The sequence below is a fragment of the Balaenoptera acutorostrata genome, chromosome 19, assembly GCF_949987535.1.
Source record: "Balaenoptera acutorostrata chromosome 19, mBalAcu1.1, whole genome shotgun sequence".
Classification (NCBI taxonomy): Eukaryota; Metazoa; Chordata; class Mammalia; order Artiodactyla; family Balaenopteridae; genus Balaenoptera; species Balaenoptera acutorostrata.
In genome coordinates this window covers 2,093,027-2,111,429 of record NC_080082.1, presented here as the reverse complement: position 1 = coordinate 2,111,429, position 18,403 = coordinate 2,093,027, and the positions used below count along the sequence as shown (strand labels likewise).

Genomic DNA, 18,403 nt, shown 5'->3' with positions numbered 1-18,403 from the left:
CTGAAATTCACATAACATACAACTGGCCATTTTAAAGTGAACAGCTCAGTGGGAGATAGCACATTCATAACGTTGTGCAGCCACCACTTCTATCTAATTCCAGACCGTCATCTTCATCACCCCAAAAGGAAACCCCGACCCCGTTAGTGGTGACTCCTGTTCCCCCTCCCCCAGCCCCTGGCAGCCGCCAACCTGCTTTCAGTCTCCATGGATCTATCTGTTGAGGACATGGAGTGATGAATGTATTTTGAAGCAAAGGCTGGCTGTGTAGCTAGCTCCTTTTCCTCACCATTCGCTCTTGTCTGGGCACACCCTATGTGCACATTTCTGACCCTCTCCAGCCTCTGCTAATCTGTTCAGGGACCTCTGGAGTCACGGAATTCAGGAATAATATGCCGAGCAGTTCTTTTCGCTGATGTGGAAACAGACTCGGAGGCCGTGGTTGGTTCTGGTCACTCAGGTCTGCAGGGGCGCGGTGTCGAGGCTTGTGGAAGGCCAGGGTGGCAGGACCCGGGAGCTCGGAGTGGGAGGGAGGCTCCAGCCCCCACCTGGGACCCTTGTTCTGCCTGCTGCATCTCTCAGAGAAAGCTGGTGTTTGCCTTTGTCTCCGTGTATGTGATAGACTCTGCGTTCACGTCTGGAAGGTGGGAACGATGCTGTCCAGCCTGTAGGGACGTGGTGTGGATTCCGTGATTGGGCACAGGGTGGCCTGCTTCCCAGCACCTCCCCGTGATCGCCCCTTTATCTGAGGGAGGGAACGTGGGCTCTCATTTTCTCAGGGGTGGGGTCCGCCGCACCTCGCAGGATGCCATCTGTGGCTCCCAGCCTGGCACCCTCGGGACGAGGTGGGCAGGAGCTCACTGGGTGCAGAGCCCGGGTACGGGGAGGACGGCGAGCCCTAGGTTTGAATCCCGCCCCTTTGGCTTCCTGGCCCCTCTCTGAGCCGCAGTTTCCTCACCTGGGGGGTAAAATGCTGTTCATCCCTAAGGGTTTTTTTTGTTTTTTTTTGTTTTTTTTAATTACTTATTTATTTTTGGCTGCGTTGGGTCTTTGTTGCTGCGCGCGGGCTTTCTATAGTTGCGGCGAGCGGGGGCTACTGTTCGTTGCGGTGCACGGGCTTCTCATTGCGGTGGCTTCTCTTGTTGTGGAGCACGGGCTCTAGGTGTGTGGGCTTCAGTAGTTGTGGCTCGCGGGCTCTAGAGCACAGGCTCAGTAGTTGTGGCACACGGGCATGTGGGATCTTCCCAGACCAGGGCTCGAACCCGTGTCCCCTGCATTGGCAGGCGGATTCTTAACCACTGCGCCACCAGGGAAGTCCTATCCCTAAGGTTTTGATGATGATGATGAGTATTAGTTACCGGTAACTGAGCATTAACGACCTTCCAGCACTTTACACGGATTACATGGATTACCGCGTTTAAGCAGCACAGCCACCTTCCCCGTTTTACAGATGAGGAAACCGAGGCACAGAGAGTTAAAGCAGATATTCCCAAAGGCACAGATCCAGAAGGAGTGGAGCTGGGATTGAACCCATGTCTGCTCCACTCCTAACTCCTCCCCGTGCCCCCATACCCACGGCCTCCACCAGGCTGTCTGTGGAGCTCCTGTGCATCCTTAGCTGAAAGCCTAGCCTGCCTTGAAGGGATGCAGGGGTGCTGGCAGGGCAGTGGGCTGAGTCTCTTCATGCAGGAGCATCCTCAGCTTTGGTCGGGGGGGCACCAGTGAGACCCAGGGTGACATTTTGGGAGGTCCCAGCTGGGGCATCTGGATCCATTCAGCAAATAAACATGGGACACCCAGTTAAACTTGAATTTCAGATCATCAGTCAGATCATTTCTAGTATAAGTATGTCCCATGTAATATGTCTCTAAAAATTACTTGCTGTTCATGTGAAATTCAGATTGAACTGGGCGTCCCGTGTTTTATCTGACAGCCCTGTCGCCAACCCACAAGTGGGAGTGGCAGTAAGCTGGGGGTGAGAGGTCCCTGCAACAGCAGCCCACGCCCAGCTCGCACTGGCCACAGGGAGACCACTGTCCAGGCAGACGGGTCTGGCCTTAAAGGGCCAGCTTCCCGCAGGCCACCCACCCCAGGCAGGGGAGGGGCCGTCCAGGACTGAGAGGCTAGTCTAGGTTGCTTCTCACAGCCCCAGGTGCAAGCCCTGGGTCTCTGCCCCAGCGTGGGCAGCTGCAGCCTGAGGCAAGAAAAGCTGTAGGTTGGGGGGGGGGGGGGTGTGGGGGTGGGGGGGGTGGGAGGAGGGAAGAGGGTGGGGAGCCCCGCCCTGTGGAGTGTCATTTAATTTGCATAACTACCTATGGCAGGAGAAATTTAGACCCGTCCCATGAGAGTCACACAGCCTATAAGGAGAGCAAGAATATGGGCCCAGTGCTGCTGCTTTTGTTTTATTATGGTAAAATACATAGATAACTGGACTTCCCTGGTGGTACAGTGGTTAAGAATCCGCCTGCCAACGCAGGGGACATGGGTTCGAGCCCTGGTCTGGGAGGATCCCACATGCCACGGAGCAGCTAAGCCCATGTACCACAACTACTGAGCCTGCGTGCCACAACTACTGAAGCCCGTGCGCCTAGAGCCCATGCTCTGCAACAAGAGAAGCCACCACAATGAGAAGACTGTGCACCGCAACAAAGAGTAGTCCTCGCTCGCCACAACTAGAGAAAGCCCACGCGTAGCAACAAAGACCCAACGCAGACAAAAATAAAATAAAATAAATAAATTTATTTTTTTTAAAAAGATACATAGATAACATAAAACTTGCCACTTGAACCATTTTTCGGTGCCCAGTTCAGTGGCATTAGTCATACTCATAATGTCATACAACCATCACCTCTATCTATTTTCAAGACTTTTCCGTCACTGCAGACAGAAACTCTGTACCCATTAAGCAATAATTCCCTGCTCCCCTCCCCCTGCCCCAGCCCCACCATCTACTTTCAGTGTCTCTGAGTTTGACTCCTAGGTATCTCATATAAGTGAAATCAAATAGTGTGTGTCCTTTTGCGACTGGTTTATTTCACCTAGCAGAGTGTCCTCAAGGTTCATCCACATTGTAGCAAATTGCGGAACTGCTGTCCTTTTGAAGGCTGAATAATGTTTCATTGTTTGGATGGACCACATTGTCTTTGGCTATTGTGAATAATGCTGCTGTGCACGTGGGTGTGCAATGTTGATTCTTTTGGAGATACCAGGCCTGCCAGTTTTCATGCCTTAAGGTGTCCTTGCTAAGTGGTCTTCTCAACTCTTCTTGGATGCCTCCAGCAATGGGGATCTCACTACCTCCCAAGGCAGCCTCGTCAGTAGCCAATTTGTAGCCCGGATCTGTGTCCTTGTAGCTGCCCCTCATGGGCCCCATGAGCCTTGCTTGGAGCTGCTCACCCAGGATGTGTTTCTTCCTTCTTCTCTTCCACGCCCCTCCCTGTCTTCCCAGGTTGGGCCTTCTGCCCACATGGCCTGGGAAGCTCTGCATGTCACTCCTGACTGCATCAGACTCTGACTCCTCCCTTCCCCCTCCCCGACCTCTAAGAGAGAGAGAACAAAATCCAACCGTGGGAAGCAGGAGGGAAGGGTCTATAAAAACACTATCAGTGGCAGGAATCATAAAAGCACCTGTGGTCTGATGGTCTGTCTGCCTCGATGTAAACCTCACCGAGTTGCCCCAAGACAGGGCAGACCGTGGCGGCTGCGTTGCCCTCCCGCCCTCAAGCTCACCCTCTCCTGTGTCTCCGCAGGGACCTACCAGGGCCAGTGGGTCGGCGGCATGCGTCAGGGCTACGGCGTGCGGCAGAGCGTCCCCTACGGCATGGCAGCGGTCATCCGCTCGCCCCTGAGGACCTCCATCAACTCCCTGCGCAGCGAGCACACCAACGGCGCCGCGCTGCACCCCGACGCCTGCCCCACCGTGGCCAGCAGCCCGGCCGTGTCCCGGGGGGGCTTCGTGCTCGTGGTGCACAGCGACTCCGAGATCCTCAAGAGCAAGAAGAAGGGGCTGTTCCGGCGCTCGCTGCTGAGCGGGCTGAAGCTGCGCAAGTCGGAGTCCAAGAGCAGCCTGGCCAGCCAGCGCAGCAAGCAGAGCTCCTTCCGCAGCGAGGCCGGCATGAGCACCGTCAGCTCCACGGCCAGCGACATCCACTCCACCATCAGCCTGGGTGAGGGCGAGGCCGAGCTGTCAGCCATCGAGGACGACACCGACGCCACCACCACCGAGACCTACGTGGGCGAGTGGAAGAGTGACAAGCGCTCGGGCTTCGGCGTGAGCCAGCGCTCGGACGGGCTCAAGTACGAGGGCGAGTGGGCTGGCAACCGGCGGCACGGCTACGGCTGCATGACCTTCCCCGACGGCACCAAGGAGGAGGGCAAGTACAAGCAGAACATCCTCGTGAGCGGCAAGCGCAAGAATCTCATCCCGCTGCGTGCCAGCAAGATCCGCGAGAAGGTGGACCGGGCCGTGGAGGCGGCCGAGCGGGCGGCCACCATCGCCAAGCAGAAGGCGGAGATCGCGGCCTCCAGGTAGGAGGGCAGGGGGCGGCGTGGGGCGGCGTGGGGTGGTTCTGCGTCACGGGGCCAGGTAGGAGGGCAGGGGGTGGCGTGGGGAGGCGTGGGGTGGTTCTGTGTCACGGGGCCTAGTTTGGTTGGTTGTGCTGCCCAGGTTGAGGCCTACACTGGTGTTTCTCAAACTATGCCCTGTGGAACCCTGGGGTTCCTCAGAGGTTCTGTGTCACGGGGCCTAGTTTGGTTGGTTGTGCTGCCCAGGTTGAGGCCTACACTGGTGTTTCTCAAACTATGCCCTGTGGAACCCTGGGGTTCCTCAGAGGTTCCTAGAGGTGGGGCAAGGAAATGGTTGATCTGAGGGGGTTCTGGGTCTTACAGCCTCCCCTCAAAGGGAGCAGACCTCCCTTCCTCTCTTTTACTTGTTGTATATGCTGGTGTTTAATGTAAAACATTGATAGATAAAGATGGTGGCCATTCTGCTTGGTAACATGCATAGGACAGCTGTGGGCTGAGGGAAAGATGTGCTGCCTCCACGGCCGCACTCCCAGGTGGGCATGGAGTGCCCCATGCTGCAGGGACGTGGGAGCAGGGTGGAAGCTGTCCCGGCCACCCCAGCCCGAGGCCCAGATTCTCCATGGGCCCTGGAGTTGGCACCAGCTGGACAGACCGGCTGTGGGTACTGGCCCGGGGGCTCACTTGAGGCTTGGCGCTGTAGGCCGATAGCTGTTCTGAATGGGATGCAGGACTTACTGTGTTCAGGGTTCAGCGGGGCCACCAGGCCCTAAGCGGTGGGTCCGGAGCTGACCATTGGCGGGCTCCGTGTTGGATGTTGAGGTGTCTTTGGTGTTGGTACAGGGGTGGGGACTTCAGAGCTGGAAGAAGGGACCCTGGGTCCCCCTGGGAAGCACAGAGGTAAGTGTGTGAGCCTGGGTCTGCCCCACTCGGCTGTGGGCAGCAGGAACCGCCAGCCACAGCTTGAAGGAAGCTGCCCTATTGCAAGCCAAGGCCCCCAGGTGGCCATGCTCCTGGGTTCTAAGGAAACAGTTCCTGACTTGAGTTCATCGAGAGCTTCCCCACCGCTCTCCACTTTCCTGGGTCAGGGTAAGGCCCTCGGGTCCGCCCTGAGAGTCGTGGGGCCTGGGACGGGGACCTGGGGTTGCTTTAAATGCCTTAGGCTGCCCGGGCAGGAGGTGTTCAGGAGGACAGATGCTGAGTCTTTCTGGATGATTCTGTATTCCCGGCCAGGGGCAGGCCTGGAGTCATTCCAGGGAGACACCCGGCTCAGTTACAGCTCAGGCCTTCCCAGCCTTGTCACTAATAAAACTTTAGCTCGTTTGGTTCTGGTTTCCAGTGACCTTTGATCCACACTGAAAGAACAGAAAAGGTGGCTGTGGTTTGCTGGCAGAATATCTGCGGCTCCCATCTGAGGTCTTGGAAACGAAACCCATTCCAAGAAGCTGAAGGGGAGATGGAATTACTACCTTGAATGTCGGGGTCCTGCACCGCTCTGTTCACCCCTTCCTACTCCCCCAGAAGTGTTCAGGCCCGCGATGAATAGGAGCAGCGTTTATGACTACTCATCTGGTATTTTAAGATCAAATTTGGTTCTATAGTTGCTTCTTCTGTTATCAATGTAACGCTTGCTCCGTGTGGAAAAGGCGGGGACCAGCAGCCTGAGGGCGGGTCTCACGCGTCACCCAGAGACTCCAGCTGGCGTTTGGCGTATTTCCTTCCTTCCAGTAGTGCATCTGTTTGTTACCTTTTGTGTTTGGTTGCCTCATTGACCTCAGTGGACTGAAGGCACTTTACAGGGCGGGGGGACAGTGTCGTCAGAAATTTAGGTGCTCGTGAGGCAGAAGCACAAGGATATCATGGACAGTATTCCCCGGAATTGACTTTAAAGTCCGACACCCAGGCGAATTTCTTGGGACTGGGGACATGGGACACATCTGTGGGAGGTGTTTTCTGACACCTCCCACAGAAACTGCGGGGGGCTGGTCTTCATGAGAGAGTCCGTGGAGGTGGTGGTATGGGCGGAGCTCAGCGCCAGCTCCCTAAGGAGCCCCACCTGGGCCAGCCTTCCCATCTCTCACCTGTGAGATGAGAGTGACGGCTGCCCGCCCGCGGCAGAGGCCTGGGAACTTCCCTGACAGCGGCTCCGTGTGCTGGGTGCTGGCTCGCGGAGACGTCCAGCCTGGGCCCGTCACTGCCGATCAGCCCGGGGCAGGTGCTCACTCTCTCTGGGCCAGGTTCCCTGTGGAAGGATGGGATGGAGCGACGTGCAGTGCCCTCAGCGTGTGTGGGGCCTGGCGTGCGCCGCTGTCACCCTCCCGGGCGTCCCCTGAGCTGGGCCGGCCCCTCCCCTCCCGCCCCTGGCCTTGTGGGGAGGTGGGTGTGATCCCAGCCTTGCGGCTTCGTGGTGCCCGGGGTCAGCCCTCGGAGGTGGGAGGGGACAGTGTCCTCGGTCACCACGGCAGGGATGAGGACGAGCCTCCACTCCAGGCTGTGGTGGGAGCTGCACTTCCTGTGTTTTCTCGATGAGCTTAGATTTGAGAAAAAGAAGAAAGGAGGAGGAGGACCAGAGGGGGCTGTCCTGGAGAGTGAAGCCAGTGGATGCAGGCGGGTCAGTGCTCCGGGAGCCCCGAGGCCCACCCTCCACTGCAGTGTGAAAGTGGCCACGGCAGCCGCCTGGGGCTGTGGAGCGGCTGGCCCCGAGCGGGCTGCGGTCACTGTCACAGCCAGGTTCTGGCCAGGGGTGGGGAGCTGCGTCCTCGGGCCCCAGCCGCGCTCGGTCGCTAAGCCGAGTCAGTGAGAAACAGTTTGGTGTGTGCTCGTCATGATGCCTGGGACCCTCCCTGGAGGACGGCTGCTGTGAGGACAGGGACACAGGCTTTCCTGGGAACCGGGCTTGGCACGGAGCTCGGGGCCTGAGAGGGGGGACCCGATACCTCCGTTTCAGGGCGGACCGCACCCGTAGCTTCCAAGGGCCGGGGCCTGGCCCTGCCACCGAGGTGGGGAGCCGGGGCTGCAGCCTGGTTCCCAGCGTGTCTGCCCCCAGTGTGCGCTGGGATTACCTGGGGGCAGACGCACAGGCAGCACCCCCCAGAGATGCTGAGCTCCTTGCCGGGGATGCCACCTGGGCTTCAGAGCCCTTTGAAAGCTCTCCAGGTGATTCTCAGGTGCCCTCGGCACCCTCAGGAGGTGTGTAAAATGCAGATGGCCGGGCCCCACCCCCAGAGCTGCTGCCTCAGCAGGTCTGGGCGGGGCCTGAGAACCTGCATTCCTGAGGAGCCCCCGGGATGCTGGTCGGGTAGGCCTGCCACTCTTGTATCTCCCAGGAGGCCCCAGGGAAGAGGAGACGTGCGCAGACATGCCCGTGAGCAAAGGCGGGAGGTGGAGGAGGGTCCTGCCCCATCAGGGGCAAAAGTGGGAGCCGGGCCGGAGGGGAAGGTGTGCCAGGTGGGTCGGTCTGGGCGAGGCAGACGGCATCAGAGGCCCTGCTGTGCCCCGGCTGTGACTTCTTCTCAGCATCGTGTCTGCGCAGGAGCTGGTTTTGAATGAATGAGTGAATAACTGCTTAGGCCCCACCCCCTCTCGTTGTCAGGGGCCCCGGCCACCTCCTTTGGTTCTGGGTCCTGGAGGCGTGGCCGTGGCCACCGCGGGGCAGGGGACGACCAGGCCAGGCTCCCGAGAGGGCTGAGGGTCCCTTCTTGCTTCTTGGTGCCCACAGATTCTCCAGGGTGCGAGGCACACCCCGCCGGGGTCCATCAAGGCAGCGTCTCCTGGCAAAGTTCACGGGAGAGAACTGCGAGTTCCTGTGGGTTTAGTGTGTCTCGGGGCCGGGCCCGACCTCCCGCAGGCATGGGCCAGTCCTGAGCTGGGCGCGCTGTCGCGCCTCGTGGGTCACCTGGCTGCACGGAGGGGAGGAGAGGCAAACCCCCCGCCCCAGGGTCCTGCGTCGTGGGGATTATGTGACAACTCGCTGCCCCACCTGGACACCCTGCAGGGACCAGGTTTGTGCCCGAACGTGCCCTTTCAGGGGGGCAGGGGCTGGATGGTGGAACAGAGGCTCATGTCCCATCCCACCCCCCCACCCCCCCGCCTCTTGGCCTGGTACCCTCTGGCGCTACACCCACAGCCTGGAGCTGGGAGCCAACTCTGCTTCCCGGGAGTGACCTCCGTGCTTGGGGCTGAGTGGGGAGCAGGTGCAGGCAGGGCGGCCGCGCTGCTCCAGGATCTCTTGCTCCCCGAGGGGCGGGCAGCCCTGGACGGACCGGGGTACGGGGGCAGGAGGTGGGGGCAGCGGGGCACCCGCTTCTGCGCGTTGAGGCTGCTGGGCGGTCGGCGCGGTCGACGGCGTCGTGGCCCCAGGCCCGCGTGCGGCCGTCAGCTGACGCCCTGTCTTGTGATGCTTTGCTGAGTGACCAGAACGGCGGCGGGTGGAGCTGGGAGGGACCTTGAGCAGGCGTTTAGGTGTGGAAGATGACAGTTGTTGGCACATGCGCACCTGTTCCTCTCTGCTGCACCCACGGCGGACGTGGCTAATTGACGGCTGCGCTCAGAATCCTCACGCCAGGCAGTCCGGCCCTTCTGAAGGTCAGAGGTCATCCCTGCCAGCACGGTGGGAGAGGGGACCCCGCGGGCCGCGCGCCTGAGAGCCGGGCCCCCGTGCCAGCAAGGCAGCGCCCGGGTCCCAGAGCCAGGCTGTGGCCCAGGCGGGACCAGAACTCACATCTCGGGCGCTGCCTACCGCCCTGTTCCTGTTCTCGGCCCCTTAGACCTGCGCCAGATACTGGGGACCCTAACTGTGAATGGGGGGTGCTGGCTGGCTTCCTTAAAGTGCTCTCCAGATACAGCCCCGCCCCTGGGACAGGCAGGGCTTGGCGTGTGAAACCTCGGGTGAGGCCTACTCGGGGAAGGGCTTCCAAATCCCCAGTCGCTTTTTTGGTTTTTTTTTCCCCCAATTATTCCACATAAATGTATTGAATGTCAGGAACTACCTGAAGCATTAAATACAAAGATAAGTAAGACATGGTTACAGCCATTTAGGGAACTTACAGTCTACAAGTTTAACATTTATATTAGCAAATATTCTGCTGACTTCAAGAAGGTCTGGTCTTGGTTTTTAAAAAAAAGAAAGAAAAAGGATGTCATTCTTTTTCTTATTGTAATGTCGCTGTGCGCAGTCGCTTTTTTTATGCCCGGCCCTGAGTTGGCATCTGTCTGGGCCTCAGGGCGACCTGTTTGCTTTAAGCTTTCTGCTGTGGCTTCTCTGCTCCTGTGAATGATGGATCTTCACTAGGCTGTCCCCAGAGCCCTGGGTGCAGGGGGACAACGCACAAGACCCCCTGTGGGGTCTCCCAGACCGGGAGGGTGGATTATTGCCCGGAGATTGCCTGGGGCTCTCTAACTGGGGCATCTTTCCATCTTAAAGGAAACAAAATATTGGAGGAACTGAAAGTCGGGGGGGGGGGTAGTGGTGTATTATTGTTTTAAAATATGTACCTATCATTCCTTGTTAAAACGTTGAGTCATATATCCCTGTAAAAAATGTTAACGCAACAAGGCAGACCGGTATCAAGTAACCATGTCCCACAGTGGGCTGTCCATCTCCTTAGAGGGAATCACGGTTTTTCTGACACGTGTACAGGTAAGTGTATCACACCTACATGATTACCGGTTACAGTGATGGAATTGTACTTGACTTGTTTCATAGCTTGTTTTTCTTTTCCCCTCACTTTTATCCGGGACCGCTTTCCATGTCAGGTATGTTTCCTTAGCAGCTGCGTCATATTCCATGGTGTGGATGCACCACAGTGGTCCAGCTTATTCTGCTAACAGACGTTTCGGATGCGTCCCATCTCTCAGTCCTACAAACAAGGCTGCAAAGCCTGTCCCTGCCCTCTGCGCCCCACCCCCCTGTGCTGCTGGCAGGGGTCTTTCTCACCACGATGCCCCAGAGCAGGCATGGCTGAGTGACATGTGCATTTAAAGATTGTAGAAGCTGCTGCCACATTGCCTGGCAAAAGGCTGCACCAGTTTACCTTGGCTGGGAGGGAGGGCTCCAGGAGGAGGAGGTGGGGTGGCCTTGAGTGACTGCTGTGTCATCGAGGGCTTTCTCCCTGCAGTAGGCCGATAACAGCCCCCCAAAGCATCCACATCCTGATAATCCCTGGAACCTGTGGATGTGTGACTGTCTGTGGCAAAGGGGACTTGGCAGATATTATATTAGGATCTGGAGATGAAGAGATTCTGCAGGATTATCTGGGTGGGGGGCCCAGTATCGTCACAGGGGTCCTTAGTAGTGGGTGGCAGGAGCTCAGAGTCAGGGCTGTGATGATGGAAGTGGAGGTTGGGTTGATGTCGCCACGAGCCAAGGGGTGCCGACGCCTCCAGACTCTGGGAGAGGCCAGGAAACATCTCCTCTGGAGCCTCCAGAGGGAAGCAGCCCCGCGACACCTTGATTTCGGCCCATAAGACAGGCTCGTATTGGACTTCTGACCCCCAGATCTATGAGATAATAAATGCATGGTGTTCTCAGCCACTGCGTATGTGGTGAATTGCTACAGCTCCGGAGGAAACCCATAGGCTCCCGGCTGCAGCCGAGGGTGGGGTAGATCCCCGGTGTCCCCCTTCTAGAGCGGGCATGCCTGTCCCCTTCTCGCTCCCACCAGGCAGGCTGCTCTGCAGCCGCGCTTCCAGGTCCTGCAGATCTGGGCTCTCTGCAGCTTCCTGCCTCCGGGGGAGGGCCGGCCATGTGCCAGGAGAGGCCTTCTGGTGGGCGACAGCCATCTGTTCCGGCTCTGCCCTCCCAACAATAAAAAAAAAAAAAAAGGAACAGGAGAGACTGGGGGAGCGGGGTGCTAGGTCCTGAGAAATGCCTGCGTTGGGGACCAGCCCGAGGGCTTCCTGGGGGTGAGAGGCTGCTGCCTCTGGGGCCACGTGTGCCCCAAACTCGGGCTCCATCCCGGAGATCCGGGAACCCTTGGCCTTGGGCCTGTGTCTCGCGTCTGTAAGGTGCTTCCCGGGGCCTGGCAGGTGTCGGCTTGGGGTGCCAGCTTCTGCCCACACCTCTGTCACCTCCGGGCTGCACGCGTGGGCCTGGGGATTCGGGCTGTCAGATGGGATTAGGATCGTTGCCCGCTTTGCTCTGTGCCACTTGTCAGACAGAACGCACAGAGCCTCTCACTCACCTGCAGGCAGCTTTCCCACCTGGCATCAGAAGGGCACCTGGGGTGACATGCCCTGGCCCTGGCCCGGGGTTCTGGGGCTGTTGAACCTACCTTCCACTGAACTCACCCCTTCACAAGAGAAGCTGTTGTCTCTCACACGGCCCTGGAGAAAGGGGTTCCCAAATGGTCTTGGTGAGCTGTCCCCAGGCTTGGTGACAGCAGGGATTTTTTCCTCTAAATCTAAACCCAAACCCTCCTGTTACAGCCAGAGCCTCTTTCTTTCCCATCTTTGAGGGAAATGGTAAGTGATTCCACTGTTAGTAGTGCTGTGGCCTCAGGCAGGGTGCATGAACTCCCTGGGCCTTCACTTTCAACTCTGTAAAATGGGTTGAAGAGAGCGTGTGCCTGGCAGGGTCATTGTGAAGAGTGACACATCACCAGGAAAGACGGGACGCCAGGCGGGGGTGGGGGATACGGGGACGACTCCCCTGCCCTTGACTCCTGGACACCCGTGGAGCCTGTTTCCCCACCTGAGTGGAGGGGCTCCCCAGGCGCAGGGACTGCCATATCCACACGGGTCAGATCTGAGGAGTTTAATTTGAGGGTTTTTATTATTATTATTATTTTTTTGGCTGCGTCGGGTCTTAGTTGCGGCACGCGGGATCTTCATTGAGGCACGCGGGATCTTTCTTTGCGGTGCGCAGGCTTCTCTCTAGTTGTGGTGTGCGGGTTTCCTCTTGTTGCGGTGCGTGGGCTCCAGGGCGTGTGGGCTCTGGAACGTGTGGGCTCTGTAGCTGGCGGCACGCGGGCTCTAGTTGTCCCGCGGCATGTGAGGTCTTAGTTCCCTGACCAGGGATCGAACCTGCGTCCCCTGCATTGGAAGGCGGATTCTCTACCACTGGACCACCAGGGAAGCCCCTAATTTGAGTTTAAACTGAGGCGTTTCATCAGATGGAAGTTCAGTCCAGCCTGTGGTAGGTTACATGTTTGTTCCGCATTCCCCATGCCCTTGGCCATGTGACTGGTCCCTTCCCACTGAAGGCTCGGCCCCAGGCTTTGTTTGGCCTGTGGGACCGGCCTGGAGTGACAGAGGGCCCGTCCCGGGCTGAGGCCCTGGGACGCTCGGTGTGTTTCTGCTCACCCCCCTTGTACTTCTGCCATCGCCATGACAACACACCCTGGGAGCCCCCATCCCTGGGGGTGAGGGACACTTGGGAAGACCTGATGCACGAGCAAGAATAAGTGATTATTTTAAGCCACCTACTTTGGGGGGGCGAGGTTGTTAAACAGCGTTGTTTGGCATCACTGACTGCCACAGCCTTCAGTGGGTGGTTCTGGAGGGAAGAAGGGAGTGTCTTCACTGGGCTTATCTGCACACACCATGGGCTCTGGGCCACACTGAACCATTGGTCCTTTTTGGAAACACTCCTGGTCCTTTATATGAGTGTCCTGGGGCTGCCGTATCAAAGTGCCTCAAACTGGGTGGCCTAAAACCACAGAAATGTTGTCTCACACTCCTGGAGCCAGAAGTCCAAAGTCAGGGTGTTGCAGGGTTGCAGGCCCTCTGGAGGCTCTAGGGGAGGGCCCTTCCTGCCTCTTCCAGCTCCTGGGGGCTCCAGGTGTCCTTGGCTGGTGTCCGCATCCCTCCAATCCCTGCCTCTGTGTCTGTCCTCCCTTCTTATAAGGACACGTCATTGGATTTAGGGACACCTTCATCCAGTGTGACCTTATCCTAATTACATCTACCAAGATCCCATTGCAGATAAGGTCGCACTCTGAGCTTCCAAGTGGATGTGAACCTGGGGGTCTGCGCTCTGCACAGCTGCACCACGGCCGCTGCTCCCGTGGTCATGGATGCCTTTCTTCCTGCTGCTTCACCTCGGCTCCTGTAAATCACACCTCCTGCCTCTGGAGTCAGGCCTGCTCTCCAGAGGGCTTGGAGCAGAACTTACTACTCTCCTGGGTAGCCCCTCCCCCACCCCCAGTAGTTGTGTCTTTGGGTCTCAGGGTCTTACGTGCTCGTGGGTCGTGCCGCAAGCTCAGAGGCGCTGCTTTTGCTTTCCCAACTTTTTCTGACCATGAACGTCTTCCGTGAGAGGCTACCTTATCCTCATCTAAGACGTGTGTGTGTGTGTGTGTGTGTGTGTGTGTGGACTTTGCAGATGGTTTGGCGGGATGGAAGGGGGTTTCTTTGGTCCCTGCTTGCTGACCAGGCTGTTTGCACAGTGCCCAGCCTCTGCTCCAGCAGGAGCTTCAGGCTTTGTCTGCTGTCAGCTTCCCCCACCCCCGCCGCCACCCCAGACTCTGCCCTGGCCTCCCTTTGCCTCTCCCAAGACCCATTAATGGGCTCTGCCAGGTGGGGGGTCATCTTCTCCCAGCCCGTCTGGTACCCGGAGAAGTCATACCACGTGAGCATGGAAGTTACGGAGTTGATCGTAACAGCAATGAGTCAGGAGGGAGAAACGGAGGGAGGAACGGAACAGGATCGGAAATGGGAACATCTCATGCGTAAGCACCTCTCTGAACTTAGTTTCCATTGTTAAAAAGACCTATATATTATGCATAATGGAGCCCCTAAATGTATATATTTTGGGGGATTTTGAAGAGTCATCTTGACCACCTGAGGTTTTCTCCAAACCTAAAGTCTGTGTAAAATGCGACTTGGCTCTGTTAATCAGGACTCTGCTGCAAGCTATAGAATCGTAGCTCAAATTAGCTCAAGCAGAAAGGGACTGTAGGGGGCTTCCCTGGTGGCGCAGTGGTGAAGAATCCACCTGCCAATGCAGTGGACACGGGTTCGAGCCCTGGTCTGGAAAGATTCCACGTGCCGTGGAGCAACTAAGCCCGTGTGCCACAACTACTGAGCCTGTACTCTAGAGCCCGCGGGCCACAACTACTGAGCCCGTGCGCCACAACTACTGAAACCCACGTGCCTAGAGCCCATGCTCCACACAAGAGAAGCCACTGCAGTGAGAAGCCCACACACCGCAACAAAGAGTAGACCCTGCTCACCACAACTAGAGAAAGCCCACGTGCAGCAACGAAGACCCAACGCAGCCAAAAATTAATAAATTAAATAAATAAATAAATAAATAAAATTTGTATTAAAAAAAGAAAGAAAGGGACTGTATTGGCTCCCATTTCCTGGGTTGGCTTCAGGCACAGGTGGATCCAGGAGTTCAGATAATGTCAGGGCTCTGTCTCTCGTTCCCTCTCTTGGTTCTGCTTTCCTCTGTGTGATAATTTCATTCTCCAGCAGGTTTTCTGCGTGTGGTGGGAAAGGCCACCAGGTGTGCATTCACATAACCCTTAGAGTTCTCGATCCTGGCGGGAAAGAGAGACTGTTTTCTCCCAGGGTCCATATAGTGATGATCTGGAAAGGCTCGGATTGGCTCTGCTGGAGTCACCTGCCTACTTACTACGCATGAGGGATGGAATTTCCTGATTGGCCAGGCTGGGTCATGTGCCCACCTCAAATGTGAGGACGGTGGTCAGAGGATGGACATCCTGATACCCCACCAGGACGTGCAGTGGGGGAGGGATGGTCCCTAATGGGGGGCGCTGGGCAAACCATCCAACTTCAGCAGGGAGCAGTACCGGTTCATGTTCTCATGTCCATGTGGAAAGCAGCAGTGCCTCAGCCACTCTTCTTTCTACGGAGACATATTCACATACCATAAAAATCCCCCTTTTAAGGTGCACAACTCAGTGGTTTCCAGTGTGTTCAGAGTTGTACAACCGTCACTGCTGCTTTCAGAACGTTTCCATCACCCCAAAGGAAACCTGCACCCCTGTGCCAGCCTCCCCCAGCCCCCGGCAGCCACAAATCTACAATCTGTGGATTTGCCTATTCTGGACACTTCATATAAGTGGAATCATACAATATGTGGAATACGTGGTCTTCCATTTCTGGCTTCTTCGTTCAGTGCAGTGTTGTCAAGGTTCATCCCTGTTGTCGTCTGTGTCTGAGCTTCATTGTTTCTACGGCTGAGTAATAGTCATGGTACAGGTGGACCCCATTTTGTCGATCCACTCACAGTTGATGGACATTTGTGTTGTTTCTACTTTTGTCTATTATGAATAGTGCTGCTGTGAACGTTTGTGCACAGATTTTGGGGTGGAGGTATGTTTTCAGTTCTCGTGGGTGGATACCTGGGAGAGGAGTTGCTGGGTCGTATGGCGATTCTCGGTCTAGCTTTCTGAGGAGCTGCCCCACTGCTGCGCGCGGTCTGCCCCTTTTACATTCCCGTCAGCACCGCACAAGGGGTCCCACGTCTCTGCATCCTCGCTGACACTCGTTACCGTGCGTCTCTGATGCTCGCCGTGATGCTGGGTGTGGAGCGGACCTCCTCGTGGTTCTGACTGCATTTCAAGCATCTTTCCCTCCGCTTGTCGGCCATCTGTGCATCTTCCCGGGAGAGCTGTCAGCAGCTTGGATTTTTAATAAATATTTGTGTCGTCTTCCCTGTGGGCTGTGTTTGTTAGCTGGAGGCACCCGCCCCGTGGGGCTGAGCTGCCCTGTGCTCTGGCGGGGCCTCTGCAGGGCGGTGCTCGGGAGAGCTCTGGGTTGGGTTCGGCCGGCACTGAGGGAGGGACCCCTTCCCCAGCAGGCTGTTCTGCACTGACCCGCCCTACCCGGAGCCCTCGGCCGGCAGTGCTGTCCTGGGGGAGCAGCGGGGCCACCCTGGGGACAGACCTGACTCTTCTGCAGTTGTCACCAGGGAGACCAGGTCCCTCCTGCCCCGAGGCCCTGGTGAGCTCATCTTCTAGAGGAAGCAGGGCCCTATCCCCACACCTGCCCAGCTTGGGTCCCTCGGGGACGAGACTGAAGCTGCTCAAGACCCTGCCCCCTCCCTGAACCTCAGGTGCCGCCGAGCTCCTGGGACCTCGCAGGAGCATCAGGGACGCTGGAGGGTGTTTGTCGCTTGGCGTCTTTGGCTCCCACACCCTCTCCCTTGAGCCCCCATCCCTGCCCTGGGCTCCTGGGATGGGGAGGCGGTAGAGCCCCAGCTCTGCGTCTCAGGCCTCAGTGCCACACCCCAACCCCAGGGACCGGTGAGAGGCCACGTGTATGGAAAGTGTAGCACAGTACCTATTGTGGGGGGCTTGCGCTGGGGTGAACGGTGTCCCCCCAGAATCCATGTCCACCCAGAACCTCAGATGTGAGCTTGTCTGGAAATAGGGTCTTTGCAGGTGTAGTTTAAGATAAGGTCACACTGGATAAGGGTGGGCCCTAAATCCAATGGCACGTGTCCTTATAGGAGGCCACGTGAGGACAGAGGCAGAGATGGAGGGACACAGCCACAAACCAAGTGTCACCTGGACCCCCAGGAGCTGGAGGGGCAGGAAGGACCCTCCCCCAGAGCCTCCGGAGGGAGCGTGGCCTTGTGACCCCTGGGTTTCAGATTCTGGCCTCCAGACTGTGAGAGAGTAAATCCTACTGTTTTGACCCACGCGGCATGTGCAGCAGCCCAGGACACTGTACCTGCCCATACGACCTGTGTGTCGTCTCCTCGGCTGTAAGGGGAGCTGTCACACCTTCGCGGGGACCCAGGGGCTGCCCGGCAGCCTTTCCCTTTTGACTTGGGCACATTCATCACTTCTTCTCCGTTTGGAAAACTGCCTTGAGTGGAATTTTCCTGAGGAAATGAGGAAACGTGAACAAAACACAGCTTCGTTCCCTCCCCATCCTACTGCTACTTGTGCCGCCTGACTGTGCAGGGCTGGCTCTCGGCCCTCCATCCAGGTCCCCTCCTTCCTGGGTGCACAGCTGGGGGCGTCTCTGGGCTCCCCCTGCAGTGGGGTGGCCGCGAGCCAGGCGGGAGCCGGAGAGCAGGTGCAAATGAGCCTCCGCTCTGGGCCCTTGGCTCTGTCCCTATCACTCGGCTTCACCACAGTGTGGCCCAGAGCCGGTGTTGACCTGAACTCTGACCCACCCCTCCCCCAAGGTTACTTTTGAAGAGAATTCCAGACATCATACCCTTTCATCTATGAAAATTAAAATAATTTAAAAAAACATAGCCTCACTATCATCCCCCCCAAAAAATAACACCAATACCTAATATTAAAATCCAGCCGCGGTTCTCATTCTGCTGGCTGCCTCATTCTTAATTAGTTTATTTATTTAAATCAGGACTGAAATAATATCATACGTTGTAATTGGCTGATATGTCCCTGGTCTCTTAAGCTGCAGGTTCCCTCACTGCCTTTTTTTTTTTTAATTTTTAATTTTTATTGGAGTATGGTTGATTTATAATGTCGTGTTAGTCCTCGCTGCATTTTTTCCCTTGCAGTTTGTTTGTTGAGAAAACCAAGTTGTTTGTCCTGTAGAATTTCCCACAGTCCGGGCTTTGCTGAGTGCCTCTGGGGGTGGGCTTAATAGGTCCCTCCGTCCCGAGGATTTCTGAAACTGTCCCGAGGATTTCTGAAACCGGTAGTTAGACCGAGGGGTGTGATCTGGTTCTGCTTGCTTGTTTGTGTAAGAATGTTTGCTGGGTGCTCTGAGCAGCTCTGAAGATAGCAGGACATAAAGGCCGTCCTGCCTCTGGGTGAGGTCACTGGTCAGTTGTGGCCATTGGCGGGTCATGTTTCAGGAACACCTGGTTTTGGCTCTACATGAACAAGAAATAGGCGTGGGTTGCGTCTGAGCTGTTACCCATCGTTGGGCCTGTTTGTTACAGCACTTAGCCCGGCCTGACTGATACACTGAGTGCTGAGCTGAT

General features: G+C 57.0%; 1 protein-coding gene across 2 annotated transcripts in view; it reads left to right on the top strand.

The window, feature by feature from the left end:
* Positions 1–18,403, top strand: part of JPH3 (junctophilin 3) — a 155,937-nt gene that overhangs the window by 105,234 nt on the left and 32,300 nt on the right. For both annotated transcript variants that reach the window (XM_007172573.2, XM_007172571.2), the window contains one exon: positions 3,750–4,527. In XM_007172573.2, coding sequence (XP_007172635.2) covers positions 3,779–4,527 — 749 coding nt within the window. In that variant the 5' untranslated portion in view covers positions 3,750–3,778. The remainder of the gene's footprint in view (positions 1–3,749; positions 4,528–18,403) is intronic.